Here is a 19187-nt window from a genome sequence, read left to right on the forward strand (position 1 = left end):
GTGGAGGGAAACCTAAGAAAGATTGCTATCATTGTCCTGCCCACGATAAGATATATCAAAACTGTAGCAAACTCAATCATTTTGCCAAAGTTTGCCGAATCAAATTACTGAATCAAAGCCAAAACTTTCACGTTCTACCTCGGTTATTATAGTAGGCCATATTAAACATGGTGGTAAATTCCTTCCCATTATTAACATTGTAAAATCCAAGGGTAAACAACTAACTGCCCTTATAGATACAAGTAGTTCTGATAACTTTATCAGTGCTCGTATTGTTAAAACAATGGATTTTTCTACTTTGAAATGGGATTCCGTAATTTCCATGGCATCTTCCGCCATTTCCCTAAAACTATTGTACTGAAAAATACTACCTTTAACAGCTACGAGTATAAAAATATTGACTTCACAGTACTTCCTAATTATTGTATTACATTTGAAGCGCCTTTTTTTAAAAATGCCCTGGAGTATTACTATTTCTTTTGGTGGGTCTTAGGATATTCTAAAAATCTGCGCTTTAACTAAAATTGGTTGTGCTCTCATTAAATTACTCCAAAACTTGACCCTAATTACAAATCTATTGCTACAAAGTCTCGAAATTACAGTGCTCAATTCATTAAAAAGAAATTCTACAACTGCTTCAGGATGATATAATTGAGCCAAGTCATTCTCCATGGTGCACTCAAATTGTTGTGACTTGTTCATCTAATAAAAAGAAGTGATTGGTAGTCAATTTCTCCCATATCTGTTTCACCTTGCTTGATGCACATCCTTTACCATGAATCAAAGATCTTGTAAATCAAATAACCCAGTATCGTATCTTCAGCATAATTGTCTTATCTAAAGCATATACTATCAGATTGAAATTTGCCCCAAAGATTACTCCTATATGGCTTTTCAAGCTGGAAATTGTTTATATCGAATTAAACACATACCTATGTCTCCCGTTTCCGACTCTAAATCATTAAAAAGATGTCTTCGTATGTTTGCCTACTATGTAAATTGGATTCCCAATTATTCATCCAAAATTAGTCCACTGATTAAAAATAAACAATTTCCTATGCCTCCCATAGTTGTAAACTCTTTCAAAGGACTCAAGAAAGACATTGTCGAATGGTCTGTAAAAGTTATTGACTATGAATTACCGTTTGTTATTGAAACCGATGCCTCAGAAAAAGGTATCGGAGGCACTAGGGACGTCCAAAAAATGGTAGAAAAACCAAGATGTTTTTTTCTTTTTTTAACAAATTAAAATCTGTTAAAATCCATTATTCTTGAGCAACTTTCTTTCCCCAGAATGATAAAAGTCTTTATCATATAAAAAGCAGAATAATATAAAACTTTTTCTACTATTTTTAATAGAATTTTAAATTTTCAAAAAATAACACCATTCACCGTCATTTTTGTCTCGATGGATAACTAGGTGTGTCAGAATTTGGGGGGAATTTTTGACACCCTTAACACAAAACTGCGAATAAAATATACAAAACTCGTAATTTCTCTATTTAAAGTTGTTTGTTTAATTTCTTTATGGAATATACTTTCAAAATAAACTATCAAGGTGTTGTGAAAAATAATAGAAATATTATTTTTTATTTTTTAAAAAACAGTGTGTAAAAAGTGCCAGCATGTGCTCATGCAGCCATTTTTTTCTACGTAATAAAATGAATTTTACGAGTTAAATTTTTTTCAATTTAAAAATCTATCAAAATTTTTCTATTGGTTCAATTTTTACAATATTTGCAGGTTTAATGTGAAATTTTATGCTCTTTCCAATAAACCAAATATAATATTCTAGACAAGCGTCTTTTTTTAAATTCACCCCCTCCCCCCATTTTGAAATGTCTATTAAAATGAAAATAATTAATTTTCTCACCTCAGATTTATATATCACAAATAGAAGATAAAAGATCAATAAATGAAATAATCTAATTTAAAACAAAAAAAAAAGTTTTGTGCAAATTTACCTCTAAAGTCAAAAGTTTAAAACCTTTTTTTTAAAACCACGATTTTTTTTAAGTGAAACCTCACATTTTTTAAATTTTGTCCTGAAAAGATTGAATACCTACAACAATTTTTTCTGCTTCATTCAATGTTTTTTTTTAAGATTTAAAAAAAAATCACTCCATAAAGAAGAAATAAAATGTATTAAATCAAAAACTCATGTATTTCTTTAAGAGAATAAAAAAAATGGAAAATTCGTCGAGTAGGTTTTTTTTTAACGGCAAAAACTGATAAGTGAAATGTGATCATTTTTTAAGTACGATGGCCCAACTTTTGTTTACAGCAAACACAGCCAGAAAAAGAAAATGATATTACTTCTGGCGCTTACAAGCCACCGTCGTTCTCAACTTCAAGAAATGGAAACGTTTGTCTCCTCTACTTTCCATTTGTGAACATCTGATGTCGCAGTATTTTTGAATCATTGCTTAAAAAATTATTTTATTTAAAAAGTACATTGAATATTGAAATTCATTGATTTTCTTGAAATCTTTTTTAAAGATAACCGATTAAAAAAAACAAATATTGCATATTTTGCTATTAAACCTGTTATTATTTTAAAATTTGGTCTTTGCTACTTTTATTGAAAAAAAAATAGGGCTTAAATTACATTTTTCAAGTAGTTATTAGCTTCAAATGATAATAAGTCTAATTATTGAAGTTTTTATCACAAATTTTTAATGGCAATTTCTGGCACTGCTAATGGATAACACATTTATATATTTTTTAAAAGGTTTTTGAATCAATTTTTTTTTTTTGTCTAAATAAGATTTAGGATGATTTTGCCATAAGAATATTATGTTCCTGAATTTCAAATAATTCCATCTTTTCTCTCAATCTATAGATTTCATGTGGTGAAATTTAAAAATCCAAAATTTAATGATAATTTCAAAGAAACTATGGTAGCCTTTATATGAATAAATAAGTCATTTAATCTTGTAAATTTCTATGTATTTTAACGTTTGTTTTGACGATTAAGTGAAGAATTAACTTTATAAGGATTTAATTCTTTTTTCATAAGTGATACATGTTTGTTGCCTACATAAGTTAAGCAACGATGATCCTGGCTAGTACCAGATGGGTGACCATTTTGGGAATGCTAGACACCGTATATGTTCGAGACAACTCCTGCATCTAGTATCATGCTTGATCATCTTTACCCTGTCTTGCCATCAGGACCAAGTATTTTTAGACGAGAGTGTGTGGGTGATGCAAAAGTCCCCCATACTTTAAACTAAGTCAAGTGCAAATCAGAGGAAAAAGGAAAAGGGGGAGATAACAACTGTTTGTAAATATGATAAACTGTTTGTAGGCTTTTATGGTCTACCATAGGTGAGAAAATATCACAAAACAACAAATTCCTAAAAGAAATTATCGTATTTTTAGCAACATGCACAGTTATTTATCGATTTTTTTCTTTTTGGTATCGATTCTTCAAAGCATTTCCTATTCAATAATATATTAGCAATATTGGGCTCACTAAAAGAAAATTATTAATTTATTTTCAAAGATGTAAAAGTAGCGTTTTTCGTAAAAATAATGAATATATATATATATATATATATATATATATATATATATATATATATATATTTGTTAATCAGAAAGAATAATTATTATTTACATATTCAACGAATTCCACACTTAAAAACACAATAGATTAAAAATTAAACACATTAAAAATTCAGATTTTCGACCTTAAAATCTGATATGTGCGCATTTGTTGTCTTATCTACAATCCTCACCCTCCCCACCATACAATATAATTTTTTCAGTTTTGGCTGATTATTTTATGCATATTTGTACCCACAAATAAAGAAGGGAGGTTGTAGGCAATATATATATATATATATATATATATATATATATATATCGATTATAAAAAAAAAGTACACTATTATAAAGTTCATTCTTCACTTAATAATCGGTGAAAATTTTGTATTGATTAGATAATTACTTGATTTTTAATAGATTTTTAAAGAGAGACGCCGTCAAAAATACTTAGCATTTTGTGTTTTTTTTTGTTTTGTTTTTTTTTTGTTTTTTTGCTTGGTTGTTAACCTTTTTGAAATGCGACTTCATATAGTCGAAAAAGAAGTGTATACCACAGTCAAATGTGTTTGGAAATGGGAAGACCTCATTGCTTGGAAACACTTTAGTATTATTACGAATCAACGAGTCGTATTTTCATGTTTAAACCTGCTAATTGTGGAAAAATTAAACACAATAAAATTATAGAGTAGAAAATCGAGCTTTTCCCCTTTTTCATATGATATACAACAGCGTCCTGGGAATGAAAATGTTGTTGATATATTATCCCGAACATGTGGTGGTGGTGCTGCTGCTGCTTCTTTCTTGGAGGAACTAAAATCAATTCATAATTTTTAATACATCCTAAAATACAACGCTTTTGACATTTGGTCAGCTCACAAAATATGACATATTTAATCGATGAGGTCCGGCATGTGACTCCTAGATGTACTAATTGACCCCACCCCCCAAATAAAACCTGGTCCTGGATATGACCTTAAACTATATCCAGTGGTGAGGCCCCAGCTTACGGGCTTTGGGGAGTGTGGAGCAACCCTTTAATTGCCATTGCTCCCGGGTCCATTCTAACCCGGAGTGGTAGTACCTGTTAGGGTCCTAACTATGGGTTAAATAGAAACAGACTTGAAAACAACAAATATATTATATTAAAATATTTTTCTTAACACTTTGGATTCGGCATTAAATAACCTGAAAAGGGTTGATATGCCATAAAACCAACCAACCAACCCAAATAAAACCCAAACTTTTTAATTCTCCTAATAATATTCTCATTCTTTATATTGCTGTAAATTTATTGTTGATTACAAATGTTAACGTAAATCTGGATGTGTCCTGTTTATTATTTATTCAATCATTTACTTTTACTTCGATTTCTTTTTACGTTTACAGGTACTTTTACGTTTACTACTAAGGGTACTTTTAAGAGTCTGTGTTCTTATCACCGTTCTTACATATACGGGCGTGGGTATGTATGCTCTCACGTATGTTATGTGCAGTTCACTGTTATATATGTGTGTGGGTGTGTGTTGGTATCCTTACACAGTTCTTTTGCCTTGGAAGTCTTCGAGACGTGTACGTGCAAATGTATAATGCATACATACCTGGTTGCCTTGGCCAGCGTATGATATCTTCTTGGACGCTGGTCTCCATCTCGTTGGGGAGTGGTCACTGCAGATAGATTCATTAATGACAACAAGATGGACTGAAGCTTCAATTTTTTATTCAAGGCAAGCCTATATCTCGGACCCTGGTTGTCAGAGACCTGAAATCTCCCGTCTGCATTCTCTGCTGCACAAAACCACTCTCAGCCCATGTGGTCGTCAACCGGAAGGCCTCGACCACAATTCCCGTATTACCCCTAATTTCCGGTGCATTCTATCTAGGTCGTCAAAAGGTGACTTAAGTTTGACGCCTGTCAAACCCAACCTTTTCTGACTCCGCTAAATCACTGATGGGAAGCAAAATATGCTTACATAACTTTCTATTTCTAAAACTACTCATATAGCATTTAAGCTGGGATTCCCAATACTACACAAAGGACCTATCCTGGTCTCCTCTATCAGGTTGCCTTGCTTACTGTCATCGATGAATACAGTCGATTTCCTTGTCACGATTGCTCCTCTCAAACTGCTATCCAATGCCTGATGACTATTTTTTTTCTATCTTCGGACTTCCCTCGTTTATCCATTTCGACCGAGGAACTTTGTTTATGCTAGAGGAATTCAGACAATTTAATCTGCAGCATGGGATTAGATCCAGTAACACTACTGCTTATAATCCAAAAGGTAACGGCCAATATGATTACTATAACGGCATTATATGGAACAGCATTTTATTCGCTTTGGAATCGCAATGTTTTCCCATGAACACTTGGCAGGACGTTCTACAGAATGTTTTACGTGTTATTATGCACCGCCACTAATGCCATCTCTCATAAGCACAATTTTGACAGATGTGCTTCCTCTGGCACTGCATTATCTGTTTGGCTCTGTGCAAGTATGACCCGATCGTTGAGGTAGTGGAACTCCTCAAAGCCAACCCTACACATGCAAAAATTCAACATTGTGATGGTTGGAAAGATTCAGTAGCACTGAGATATTTGGGATGTTTTCTACACTCAGATCGACCTTAAGATTCTGTTGAAAATATTCTACCCAATGTAAGCTCTGCGAATCCAACCTCTTCACCTGATGTAAGTTCTACAGAAGGTGATATGGTGAATCAGAATCCCAAGATTCATTCTTCTCAAAGATCTGAAACATATCCTGTGAACTACTTCCCTAGTAGCATTCGCAAACCAGTTCAGCAGCAAGATTTATAAAAGTTGGGAAGTGTGTTATGCTTTCATTAAAAAAATCTTTTTTATAATTATTGCTCACGTGATTACATATGTTTTCCTATTTAAATGCGTCCTTTTTTATTCTTATTTATGTGCATTTGCCTTGAGCGTTTATTTCTGTAAAATTCAGTTGAATAAAACCTTCATAAGGTGTTTTTTCTTTCATCTTCATTACATTGCAAGCATCAATTAATATTCCTTAAATTTTAGTTTCTTTTGAGTATTTTAAAGTAGTTTTAGGAGGTTTAATATGGCACAGTCTTCCATCTGAAAATTAAAATATTTTAGATTTGTATTGAACATAATGCATAATAGACAACAATTATTAAACAAGATTCTCTGAACTGCAAATGTTTCTTAGGACTGCTTAAGCTAAAGCTTAAATTTTTAAACATTTTCATGCAATGAATTTTTATCCAAATTGGAATAAGGATTCTAAACATAAGATTGAGTGTCATTATATCTTTATTATAATCTTTGTAAAGGGATATAAAAGTATATGCAAAAACTATTGTATTTGTACAATTAATTTTATCCATTCTGAAACAGATATTCTTCTGTATGAGTTTAATAAGTTTGACTTCAATCATCTCAGTTTCTAATGGTAGCCATATCCATTGTGTATCGTGGTTCCTAGAGGTTATAGATGCAACTTCTCAGAAAATGAGTTTATAATGGTGGATGTGTTATTTGTATTAATAATACCAACCACACTTCTCCTGACTCGACATTGCTTAAATCTAGTGACATGCAGAAATACAAAAACCCTACAAGTAACAGCAGGTAGAGATCTTAAGATTTGAATATTTAACATACAAAGCAATTGCTTTGACATTGAGCCACTTCTCAATTTCCATTGTAATTTTAAAACAAGTTCCAAAAGTGTCTCATTATTTTTATAATCTGTTTTCGTTGCTTCTTTCAGATTTTTTTATTTTTTGAATGATCAATTGTGTTAGCACTTCCGAACACTCCTCTATGTTATCACAAAAGGATGTGTAACAATGGACAGCATTGTTGTTTCAAAAACTATCAGGTCATTGTTATATCCGTGTATGACTGCAAGTATAGTGTATGAATGACATGAAGAGCCATGATATATATATATATATATATATATATATATATATATGGTTTGGTTCAAAAACAATATCGTTTTCTCAGATGTTACTTTTATATATGATTTTTGAAGTAATTCATTATATATAGCCATGTTATATAGTATTTTGGAGGACGTTTTTCGCGCTATTGAATCATGTTATTGATTACCATTCTCAATCTCTTTGTTCATTGCTGTTTTTTTTGTTTGTTTGTTTTTTTTTTTTGCAGGTTTTTTGACAGCATGGACAAAATTTGAATCCACATGATTTTCTTGTTCCAGTTCAAACTAGGCCAAAAACTGCCGAAACAGCTCATGATATCAATGATGCATTTAGCCCAGGAACCACTAACAAACGTGTGGCATAGTGGTGGTTCAAGAAATTTTACAATGGTGATGAGAGGCTCGAAGATGAAGATGATGGTCATGGCCAGCCGACTGCAGTTGATAATGAATATTTGAAAGCCTTAATTGAAGTTGACTCTCGCAAAACCACATAAGAAGTTGCTGTTGAACTCGAGGTGAATTACTCAAATTTAAAACAAATAAGGAAATCAAAACAGTTAGATAAGGGGGTGGCACATGAATTGAATGATAATCAAAAAAATTGTTGTTTTGAGTTGTGTTCTATACTCCTTTTGTGCAACAAAAACATTTCTCAAGCGGATTGTGACGTGCGATGAGAAATGCATCCTCTACAACAACTGACGCAGAAGCTCCACAACACTTTCCAAAGCCAAAATTGCACCAAAAAAGATTATGGTGACTGTTTGGTGGTTTTCGGCTGGTCTCATCCACCACAGCTTCTTAAATCTGGGCGAAACGATTATGGCAGAGAAGTACTGCTGACAAATTGACGAAATGCACCAGAAGCTCCAATGTATGTGCTCAAGGTTGGTCAATATGAAGGGACCAATTCTCCTCCATGACAACACTCGCCTGCATATTGCTCAACTGACCCTGCAGAAGCTGAGCAAATTGAGCTACAAGACTGCTTCATCCGCCATATTCACCAGACCTTTCGCTGACTGATTATCACTTTTCAAACATCTCGACAACTTCCTGAGTGAAAAATGCATCAAAAGCTGAGATGATGCCTAAATCGGCCTTCAATGACTTCATCGCTTCCAGAACTCCAGATTTCTATGCTAATGAGATAAATAAACTTATTTCTCCTCGGCAAAAATGTGTCGATTCTAATGGTTTTTATTATTATAGAAAGGAGTTGAACGTAAAAAAACAACATTATTTTTGCATCAGCCTAATATATATATATATATATATATATATATATATATATATATATATATATATATATATATATATATTAGCTTTACTTGGATTTTCAAATCAATAATTTTTTTTATTATCATTGCTCTCAAAAATGGAAGATTTTGTTTTAAACAAACTCAAAAAAAAAGTTAATTAAAGGAATCGTTTTTGGCATCAGAAAATAGGCACAAATTTTTCTAATTCCAATACCAATTCTGATACCAAAAAAAGTTCTGATTTTTTCAATTCCCGATTCCAATTAATCATCTCAACACTAATATGTGTGTGTGTACACATACATACATATGTTAAGCAATGAATACAGAAGAGCAATGTTACCAGTTAAAAAATTAGTAATGGAGATTTGGTATTTATCTGAAGTCAAAATTATACTATTACTTCTATTAATGTACTATTGAATTATGTTCAATACTCAATTCAAATGTGACATCTGTTCTGTAGTCTTTATACTATTCTCCTTATCATTGCATCTATGAGGGGCGTAATGCCCCTGACCCACTTCCCAAAGCAGTAGAGCAACGAAACTTGGCACAGTTATTAGTCTTTCTCTACATAGGAACCACCCAGAGCTATGCATTTCTCCCATTGTTTGATGCAGCTATGGAGACCGTTTTTGTAAAATACCCCAGGTTGGTCTTCCAACCACGACGTGACTTCAGAAATCAAGGCTGCATCTTCTGGGAAACGCTTTCCTTTCGAAAACAACTTCATGGCTGGGAAGAGGTGAAAATCAGAGGGTGAAAGGTCAGGAGAGTAGGGAGGATGGGGTAGGATTTCATAACCACACGCCCGTGCTTCTGATCTGGCGACATGCGAGTTGTGGACTGGAGCGTTGTCCTGCAGGAGGAGGGTACATTTGCTGATCTTGCCCCGCCTTTTGATTTTGATAGCTTCCCTTAATTTCCTGAAAAGTGAAGCATAATAGGCTCCTGCAATTGTGATACCTTTTGCCAGGAAATCTGTCATCACTACTCTGTCTTGATCCCAGAAGACTGTGAGCATGACCTTGCCAGCGGAGGGCTGCACCCTTGCCTTCTTTAGAGGTGATGAGTCCAAGTGCTTCCACTGCATTGACTGGGCTATGGTCTCTGGATCATGGTGATGGACGCAGGTTTCATCCTGTGTAATCAGTCTTTTGAAAAACTTTGACTCATCTTCTTGGCACATCTCCAAATTCATCTTTGAGCACTCGACGTGTTCTAGCTTCTGGAATGGTGTGAGCAACCTGGGAATCCATCTGGTAGACACCTTATGCATATGCAAATGATCATGAATGATAGTTTCCACAGACCCTGTACTAATCTTGACATCTTGGGCTATTTGGCGAATAGTAATGCGCCGATCTTCCAAAATGGCAGCCTCAACTTGATGGGCAGATGCCTCATCAATGGCAGAAGGGGGTTGACCAGGTTTGGGAGCTGTTTCCACAGACTTCTGGCCATGTTTGAATTCACGATGCCAGCGTTTTACAAGATCATATGATGGGGCATTATCACCATAAGTTTCTTTCATTTCATCAAAAGTCTTCTGTGGTGTGCATCTTTTCAAATACAAAAACCGGATCACTGCTCGATATTCAACAGGCTCCATTTCACACCTGACTCAGTTCAAACACCTGTAAAACAGAAACCAAAATTAGTTAAAAGCTGTAATTTGCCACATAAGGCGTAGAGATATAAATCATTGCACATACAAAATTTCAACTAGATCAGACAACTGGAAGTGGGTCAGGGGCATTACTTATTGCACGCCCCTCATACTTTTTATTGGAGGTGGGTCGTTTAGTGTCTGTTCTGTTGGCATGAGGCTATCCTCCAATGCATTACCTTCTCCTTTGGTGCGGTAGTGTAGTATCTATTCTGTTGTTAGTAGCATAATTCAACAAGAATAGGAAATGTTAATAAAAGCTGCAGGGCTTGGAGCAGGAGTGCACTACATCCTACTAAAGCCTGATTGTCATAACTGATGAATTTAAAAAAAAAGATATTAACATAAGGACACTAAAGAAGAAAGATATGCAATAAAATTCTGTTTTAAACTTGGAAAAAATGCTACAGAAAGTAAAGAATGCTTCAGACTGCTTTTGGAAAATCTTGCTTGAATTTAGCATCAGTTTTTGAGTGGCATAAGAGATTCAAGAAAGTCAGGGAGTCTGTGAGGGATGATGAGAGGTGTGGGAGGAGTAATTAAGTGAGAATACCAGAGTTGATTGGCCAAATAAAGAATTTAATGGATAAGAACCATCATATGTCTATAGAGACAATAAGTATATAGTTTGGTGTTAGTGTGGAAACTAACAGCTATTTGCAAGGAATTGAAGATGCAGAAGATTTGCTTAAAATTTGTTCCTAGATTCTCAGAGAAGATCAGAAAGAAAGACGTCATAACAGAAGGGAGATGGTCGAGCTGATCAATTCATATCTCACAGATCTTGATGCTATGGTGACCTGCAATAAAAGCTGGATCTACTGCTATGATCCAGAGAGAAAGAGAGAGAGTTCCCAGTGGAAACATGCTTGCTCTCCCAGACCCAAGAAGGCAGAGCAAATCCACCCAGAAACTTATTATGATCCCTTTTTTTGACATGGGCATGATCTACATACACTGGGTTCCCACTGGACTGACAGTCAACGAGGAATACTATATTGAGGTTTTAAGGGAGGTCAGGATGAGATCCCATCAGAAGAGGCCAGCACTCTTCAAATCGAGTCAGTGGCATTTCGACAATGCACCCGTCCACAATACACAGATTATTTAAACAAAATGGGCATCAAGACAGTTCCTCACCCTCCCTATACTCCAGACCTTGCTCCCTGTGATTTTTGGTTATTCCCTAAACTTAAGAAAACCATAGAGGTTGTCACTATCAGACAATTGAAGGGATAAAAGAGGCTGTGATGAGGGTCATTGATACATTCACGCAAGAGGACTTCCATGAGGCCTTCCAGAAGTTGTTGAAAGTATTGCAGCTGGAGGAGATTACTTTGACGAGGACTGTACTATCAATAAAAGTGCCCATATAAAAAAGTTTGGACACTTATTAAAGGCACCTTGTATATTTATTGTTATGCAATTTGTTACTTTTTTCTCTACTGCTCCCATTTAGTATTTTATTATTATGTGCTTTTATTTTCATCTCTAGATTTTTACAGCAAAGTTTTAAGTTATTTTTATTAAGAATTTTGTGCAAAGGGTTTGTTATGAGGAAATGTTTCTCAGATTTAGGAATTTATTGCCAAGTTTAGTTTTAGTATTTGATTATAGGGTGGAATATACCAGATTATATTTCTTTTTTTTTATACTTTTAATTTTAGTTGGTGTCCTGTCGTTTATATTTAATTTCGATATTATGGTATTCACTATTTTTACAGATGTGTTGTGAATGTTGCTTGATTTTCTGTCAATAGAATTATTGCTAAGATAGATTTATGAATCTATTTTATCGTTGATAGGAGATGATTGGATTTTGTGTTTACATCTATTGAATTAGAATTATCTTTTAAATATTGCACGTAAGTATTTTCTTTGAAGCTACATCTAAGAAATCAGTTGTTTTTATGTTAGCTCGTATATCTTAGCTTATGCCTAATTTTTTATTCTCATGTGTATAATTTTCTTAACATTTTTCCCTTGACTTTGTTAGAATGCCTTATTTATCATCTCCATACAGGCCAATATCTCTATTTTCTAATATGAAATAGAAGTCAGCCAAATCTTGTCTAAATGAAGCCTTGCCATTCGTTGATGAAAGCAATATCCTGCAGGTAGAAATAGCAATGCATCTGATTGGCTAGCTAGTTAAATTAAGCACTTGTGTGTATATAAAAACACAACACAACACGAAGTCCATGCATTTTAACTGGATGATTCTCTACAAGGATGAAACACAGAAGATTCTATGTAGCTTAAGTGTTATATATTTTCATAACTTACTACATAACTCTAACTACATATTGCGCAATATTGAATTAAATACTGAAAATGGATTCATAAAAAATTATATCTCCTTATAACACTTTATGTGCATACATGAACTAATTATATATATATATATATATATATATATATATATATATATATATATATATATATATATATATATATAATTTGCAGAATGTGAGAGATGATAGAATTATTTCCACAGTCAAACATCGCAGCTCACCAAGTTATATTACCTGTTTTAGAGGGGGTACGTATTATTTACGTGATGGTCCGTACATATATTATTAAATGTTCCTTGTAGTTGACAACACACATATTTTAAATGTTCATTTAGAGAGGAGACAGAGTGACAGTAGGTACATGTTGAAGGCATTTATATGGAGAGAGTTCATATTCACAAGATATATACTTTGATGCGAGGATGAAGTGGTATACATTGATACATGCTGGAATGATTAAACACATTATCTTTTCTCGTTAGAATGATGAACACGGCAGTTATAAAAAGTTTATGAAGACGGCAGTTATAAAAAAGATGATGATAGTTTATTCTTCAACCGGTCGGAAATGATTCTGTACTTCAGGAATTCAAAGTCGTTACATGTCTCCTTCTAAGCCTCCCGCTTCCAAGAGGATCCCCTGACTCTAACTGAGAATTGGTCTGATCCTCTCTGATCTGAATCTGATTCTGATTCTGCTCCTTAACTAACTTCGAACCCTTTCCTATATTGAGAAATCATTTCTGCCATGACGTCAAACGTATCTGGCAACGTGACCACAACTCACATGTTTCAAACATGCGAATTTGCACGTTTTGAAACCATTTCTGATGACCAGGAAATTTCCCATTCTCTTTGTTTTACAAAGGAATTTAACTTACTTGTTAATTCTCTAACCGATATTTTTATTATGCATTCTTTCTAAGAATGTGAATAGATTTTCCAGTCAAATTTTATTTATAAAATATTTTAATATTTTAAAAGAATTAACAATTTAACTGGACATTCCATTTAGAACCTATTGTTCTTTAAAACTAATCTGCAGGGTTCAATTCTCGTTTTATCTGATATCATTTTCATTTAACTAATTCTCTTTTTTTTACTTACCTGAAAAGGGGACAGCCCTTTTCAGGTAACAACAAGAGCTATGACAGCCAACAAACCGGGAGTTCAAGACTTGAGTTTCGTCCTCATTTTGGGCTCACAAGTAAACACATCCAAAGATTCAAAACTTGAGTTCGGATGTGTTCAACTGATGAGTCCAAAACTCGAGTCTTGGACTTCCAGTTTGTTGGCTGTCATGGCTCTTGTGAACTGTGACGTTGTTTGACGATGGAAATAATTGCTACATAATTGTAATATTAAAGGGAAAACTGGTTAAAATAAATATGCACTTCACTAAATAGAACATTAAATTAATTCATTGTCATTTCAGGTGATTTTGTTGCATAGACATTAAAAATTCTTGTCGCCAGATAAAAAAGTTATGGATATGAATTACAGCAATTTTAAAGGTAGGTAATTGTTTATATATATATATATATATATATATATATATATATATATATATATATATATATATATATATATATATTATACAAGCTTTGTGAGTTTGTTGATTAAGCAAAATATGCATGTATTTGTGACATCAGGGGAAGAGGAGCATCAGATTTATCAGAGAGCAAAGTTCACAAAAGTGTGCTGACGGCAAAAGGTTGGATGCATATGTTTAGTTTTTATTTTAATTTTCTTATCTTGTGTTTCTGCTCAGCATGGTACATTCTACCAGATACATAGGCATTCTATTTCATAGACTCCAATCGAGAGATCTTTTTAACATTCTAATCGTTCCTTTAAACTATTTGGTGAATATATCTGGTTCACTCCAGTATATTCACAAGGTAGTTTTTGAATTTTTTTTTTTTATGAACCTGATTGCTCTTATAATTACTGGAATTGGAATGATGAGGATCTTTCTAAGATTCCAGATTTTTCATGTCATATTTAAAATCTTAGCACTTAGTTATATCTTCTCTCCCTCTTTCTGCTCTTTTTAAGTCAGCATCATTGGCACTGACTTCCATTAAGATTGCTACTTTTTCTCTTTTGTCCCAAAGTGGATGGTGTATGACCTATTTCCAATTGTTCTTTCTGGTATATATTTTACCAGGACTTTGTGCTATACTGGATATAACTTTTTAAAGATGGTATAGTGGAGATATTTACACACTCCATTAAGTTGTATAGTAACCCTAACCCTAACCCTCAGTATAACTGGATGTTAGGTGGTTCACATTCTCTACTTCTTTTTGTTGTTACTGAAATCATTCATCTTCTTAAAAGCATTAGTTATCAAGCCTTAATTTTGAATAGCTATTATCATACTCTCCTAATCATAGTGGAGCGATAATCTTTTCAGCCAATCTACAGAGCCTCCCTTATGCACATATTCCTGGACAGTTCATCGAGAAAATACTTAGCACACTATTAGTTGGAACATTCTTCCGGTTTTCTGCAACATTGCATTTCTGGCAACTCTTTGGAGCTATTTCTATGGAAGGCTTGCTTACTCTTTCTATTTCATTTCTAAAACAGTCTTGTCCAGAATGTTTGGCCAGTTTTATGATGGAAGTGAGTCAATGTACCATCATAAGATTTAAGTTTTGGGATTTCATCAGATATTGGCTGGTATTCTCAAAAGTGTTGGTGGTCAATTTCTGAGAGACCCATACCAGATACAGCCTGGTAGATGCTGGTTTTTATACATTGCTCGCCTACAGTATTGACAGGTTTCTTGTTTTACAGTCTATGTTAATGTCCTTTTGTGGCCAATAATGTCAAAGCTGTGTTTATCACTAGAATCTCAAGTTCATTAATAGCAGTTTTTTGTTTTTTTGTAAGTTGTGTTGTGCAAATTTTTTGCCAATTTATATAGAGCAGAAGTGTTGTGTAAGATCAACATACAGGATCTGATTGAAAAGTTTCCAAGTTTTAAAATTGGAGAAAATCTTTAAGGATAGGGTACATACAATCAATATTAGTTTTTGTCTTAAATTGAAATTATCACAGAAATATTTTAAATTAATTATTTTATTGTACAGTAAATTTTATTCAAATTAAATGGCTGTATTTTCCTTTTCTTTGACTGATATGGCTCCAAATACAGAGATAGACTTGAATTAGATCAGAATTTTCCTTCTAGACAACTTGTATAACAATGACTTCAGAGTTTAGTCTAGTGGATTAATTTATTTTTATTTAATCCATAGCTGATTGGAGGATTATGGATTGATGCCTTTCTCAAGGGTATTAATGAAATTGATGCAGTATCCTCGACAGAACTTGAACCCTACACACCTATACATATAAGGAATGTTGTGTTGTAGTAGTTAGTACTGTTAAGCCACTGCATCAATTTCAGTTTATCTTAATAATAAGCATAAATTTAAGAGCAAATAAATTTTCTAATTAACTGGTTTGAATAAAATTAAATTATTAAACCCTATTTAACTACAATAGATAAATAATTTTAATTAAGTAGATGATCTAGAAAACAGTGCAATTATGATAAGAAGGATATATATATATATAATTATTTGGTGTTTTAACTTCTTCACATAACAAGATAAAACACCCAGTCAAACTAGCAATACTCAGTTCTTTTTTTTTTTCAAATGAGAAAAATTACCAGAACCGATTGTGTAATGTGTAGAATAATACTTGGCATCATTAAAACCATGTTCCCTCGAACTATGTTGATCTATAATGTGTTTTAAGTAAATTTCCCATCATGCCACCTCACATCTTTGAAAAGAGACTCAGACTCAATTTAGATAGCTGTATTAAGTTGCTTTCCACTGTTGGGTGGCGAAGGTGACAGAGAGAGGGCCATACACCTCTCAGAAAACACAGAAGTGCTGTCTGAGAACTTCTACGACTTCACCTAACCCAACATCTTTCCCTGCTACTCATTCAACTCTCCTGATTGCAACACTATGGCTTGTTGTGTGGTGCACAGTTACAAAAGACACTAACTATGCCATCTGCAACATCAAGAACAAGCTTATTGCCGGCATCAAACTGATGTTCAGGTTTCTTTCAAAGGACACCTTGAAGGCCACATGCTCTAGGTTAAGCTCACACCTGGACAATGTCATGGATACTCAAGGTATGAGCTGTATTAAATAAAAGATACTTGAAAGAAATCATTTTGAATTCTAAGAACACATCAGTCATTGATTATTTTAATTCATTATTAATATATTAAAACAAATGTCTAGCATCATTACTTTGTGAGTGTTTGAAATTTGAAATTGATTTTGAAGCCTTTAAACCGTTGATCAGAAAATAAATTTGGTTTGTATTAAAGTTTAATTTCAAAATAAGTATTATGATTTATTTGTGCTTCTAAACAAAAGGTACCAAAATATTAATAAAACAAATCAGCAATGATAATTAATAGTAAATGATTCCGTATTATATAAAAAAAAAATTTTCTTCTTTATTCTTCTAGAATACAATGACCTCAAAAGCTCAGAGGAGAAATATAATCAGCAAAAAAAGATTCTCAAAAGCTTTACAGAGAAATGGAAACAACAAACCCTGAAATATTTGAATTTTGCTGCCAAGGAACAGAGGATCCCAGATGCATACAAAGATGTGTCTCCTCTGAATAAGTTATCTTCGAATCCGAGCTATACACAATATTTACAAAGAGTCAGAGCTGAAAATAAGATTGGGTTGAATAAAACGAACAGTTTTAATAGGGATAAATATGGACAAAAGTTACCAACTCATCAGTACAGGTTGATGGGAGATGTTCTCCAACGGCCAAGCCAATCAGCTCCAGTATCGACAATGTACCTCGACAAAACTTATGGCAACAACCAAATAAAACCTCTGAATAAAATGAACGAATTGATTAATGGCTACCAGCAAAAACGCTATACAAAATGGAAGGAAAAACCCAATAATCAAATGTTATCATCTTTTGAGCAGCCATCACTGGAAATAATTGGTGGAATCAGGTTGTCAACAAATATTAAGCATAGATATGGTAAGTTCCAAATATGCTTTGATCTTTGACATTTTTGGCTTCATAATAAAAATCATGCCCAACTCCAGGCTTCTGCTTCTGCTAGATGTTTACATACAGGGTGTTGTTTTTAGAGGCAGCCAACTTTAAATTGACAAACTTATTTTCTTTAATTACATATTTGGTAACTATAGGTTATTTTTAGTTCAGCTTAGTTTGGCAATTCATCATGAAGAGGCTGACATCCTAGCAGCGTTTGCAAATTGCAAATGATATGATCAATTTACTGAACGAAACATTTGATAAAAAAAATACTTTCACCTAATAAACCTGTCAACTGGCAATCATATTTGTTCTATTTAACACCATTAGATTATTTTCTTTGGAGATATGTAAAGTCACATGTATACACAGCTACAATAGACCACTTTAAAGACAACATTCAACAATGTTGTTGCCGAAATACAGCTTCATTTAATGCATAGAGTTTGTGAAAATTGGACTTCTAGATTATGCCATACACACATGAGTCGAGGGGGGGCTATATGTCCGAAATTGTATTTAAGTTATAAATGCCAAAATTAATCTTTGAAATATTTGTGTAATAAAAATATTTTTCTGTGATTTATTTTAATTTAAAGTTAGACACCTTAAAAAAACTACCTTTCATACATATATATATATATATATATATATATATATATATATATATATATATATATATATATATATATATATATATGTATGTATTATAGAGAGAGAGGTGGGGAGAGTTGCGCTAACAAGAAAGTCCGCACTTGTCATTTTTCAAAAACTGCGAATTTAAGCTAAATTGAATGTAATGTTTAAACAACCTATACCTCATTTTATTCCTCTATAATATCACCTTTTCATATTTGACTTTTAATTGAAGTATCCTAGTGTTCACATCAGTTTAAAAAATTAACTTCAAATCAAGAAGACAAAAGAAACTCTGCATCATCAGAAAAGATGCAAGCAATATGCATACCCTCTCCAAAATGAATAGGCATTGTTCTTTGCCCAATTATCACTTACCTCAATGGTTATTTAATCACATGACATAGAAGTAATATATCAGTTGTAGTTTAATTGTTATTGACGATACAAGTACTAATCTAAGGTCCTGCTAGATATAAGGGCTGATTCCTGTGGGTATGATTCAGTCGGAAGCAATTCAATTAATGAAAATGGATATCTATAATTAAAATATGTTTAAAAAACAAAAATGTTGTTATCGTCTTTCTTCATGTACGTATCAGCCTAAATGAGAGAAAGTTATCCACCTGGTCCTCATGAAAAAACTGCAGAAATCATTGAAAGACATGTAACAGAAGACAGTTTAACTGTCGTGCATAACATAATGAGTTTTATGATTATTATCCGGGGTTTTTTGTGCTATGTGTGAAAATG

The 19187-nt window shown here is 33.2% G+C and overlaps 1 protein-coding gene across 3 annotated transcripts in view; it reads left to right on the top strand.

Annotated features, from left to right (window-relative positions):
* LOC145293832 (uncharacterized) overlaps window positions 1-19187 on the top strand; it is a 53918-nt gene that overhangs the window by 21379 nt on the left and 13352 nt on the right. For 2 of the 3 annotated variants that reach the window (XM_080140487.1, XM_080140489.1), the window contains exons 2-3: window positions 14157-14235; window positions 17235-17777. In XM_080140487.1, coding sequence (XP_079996613.1) covers window positions 14208-14235; window positions 17235-17777 — 571 coding nt within the window. In that variant the 5' untranslated portion in view covers window positions 14157-14207. Of the gene's footprint in view, window positions 1-7717; window positions 8009-14156; window positions 14236-17234; window positions 17778-19187 lie in introns of all 3 variants that reach the window. The other variant, XM_080140488.1, reaches the window with a different exon arrangement.

Source organism: Euprymna scolopes, chromosome 15, assembly GCF_053919585.1.
Source record: "Euprymna scolopes isolate OS-2025 chromosome 15, ASM5391958v1, whole genome shotgun sequence".
In the NCBI taxonomy this organism is placed as follows: Eukaryota; Metazoa; Mollusca; class Cephalopoda; order Sepiida; family Sepiolidae; genus Euprymna; species Euprymna scolopes.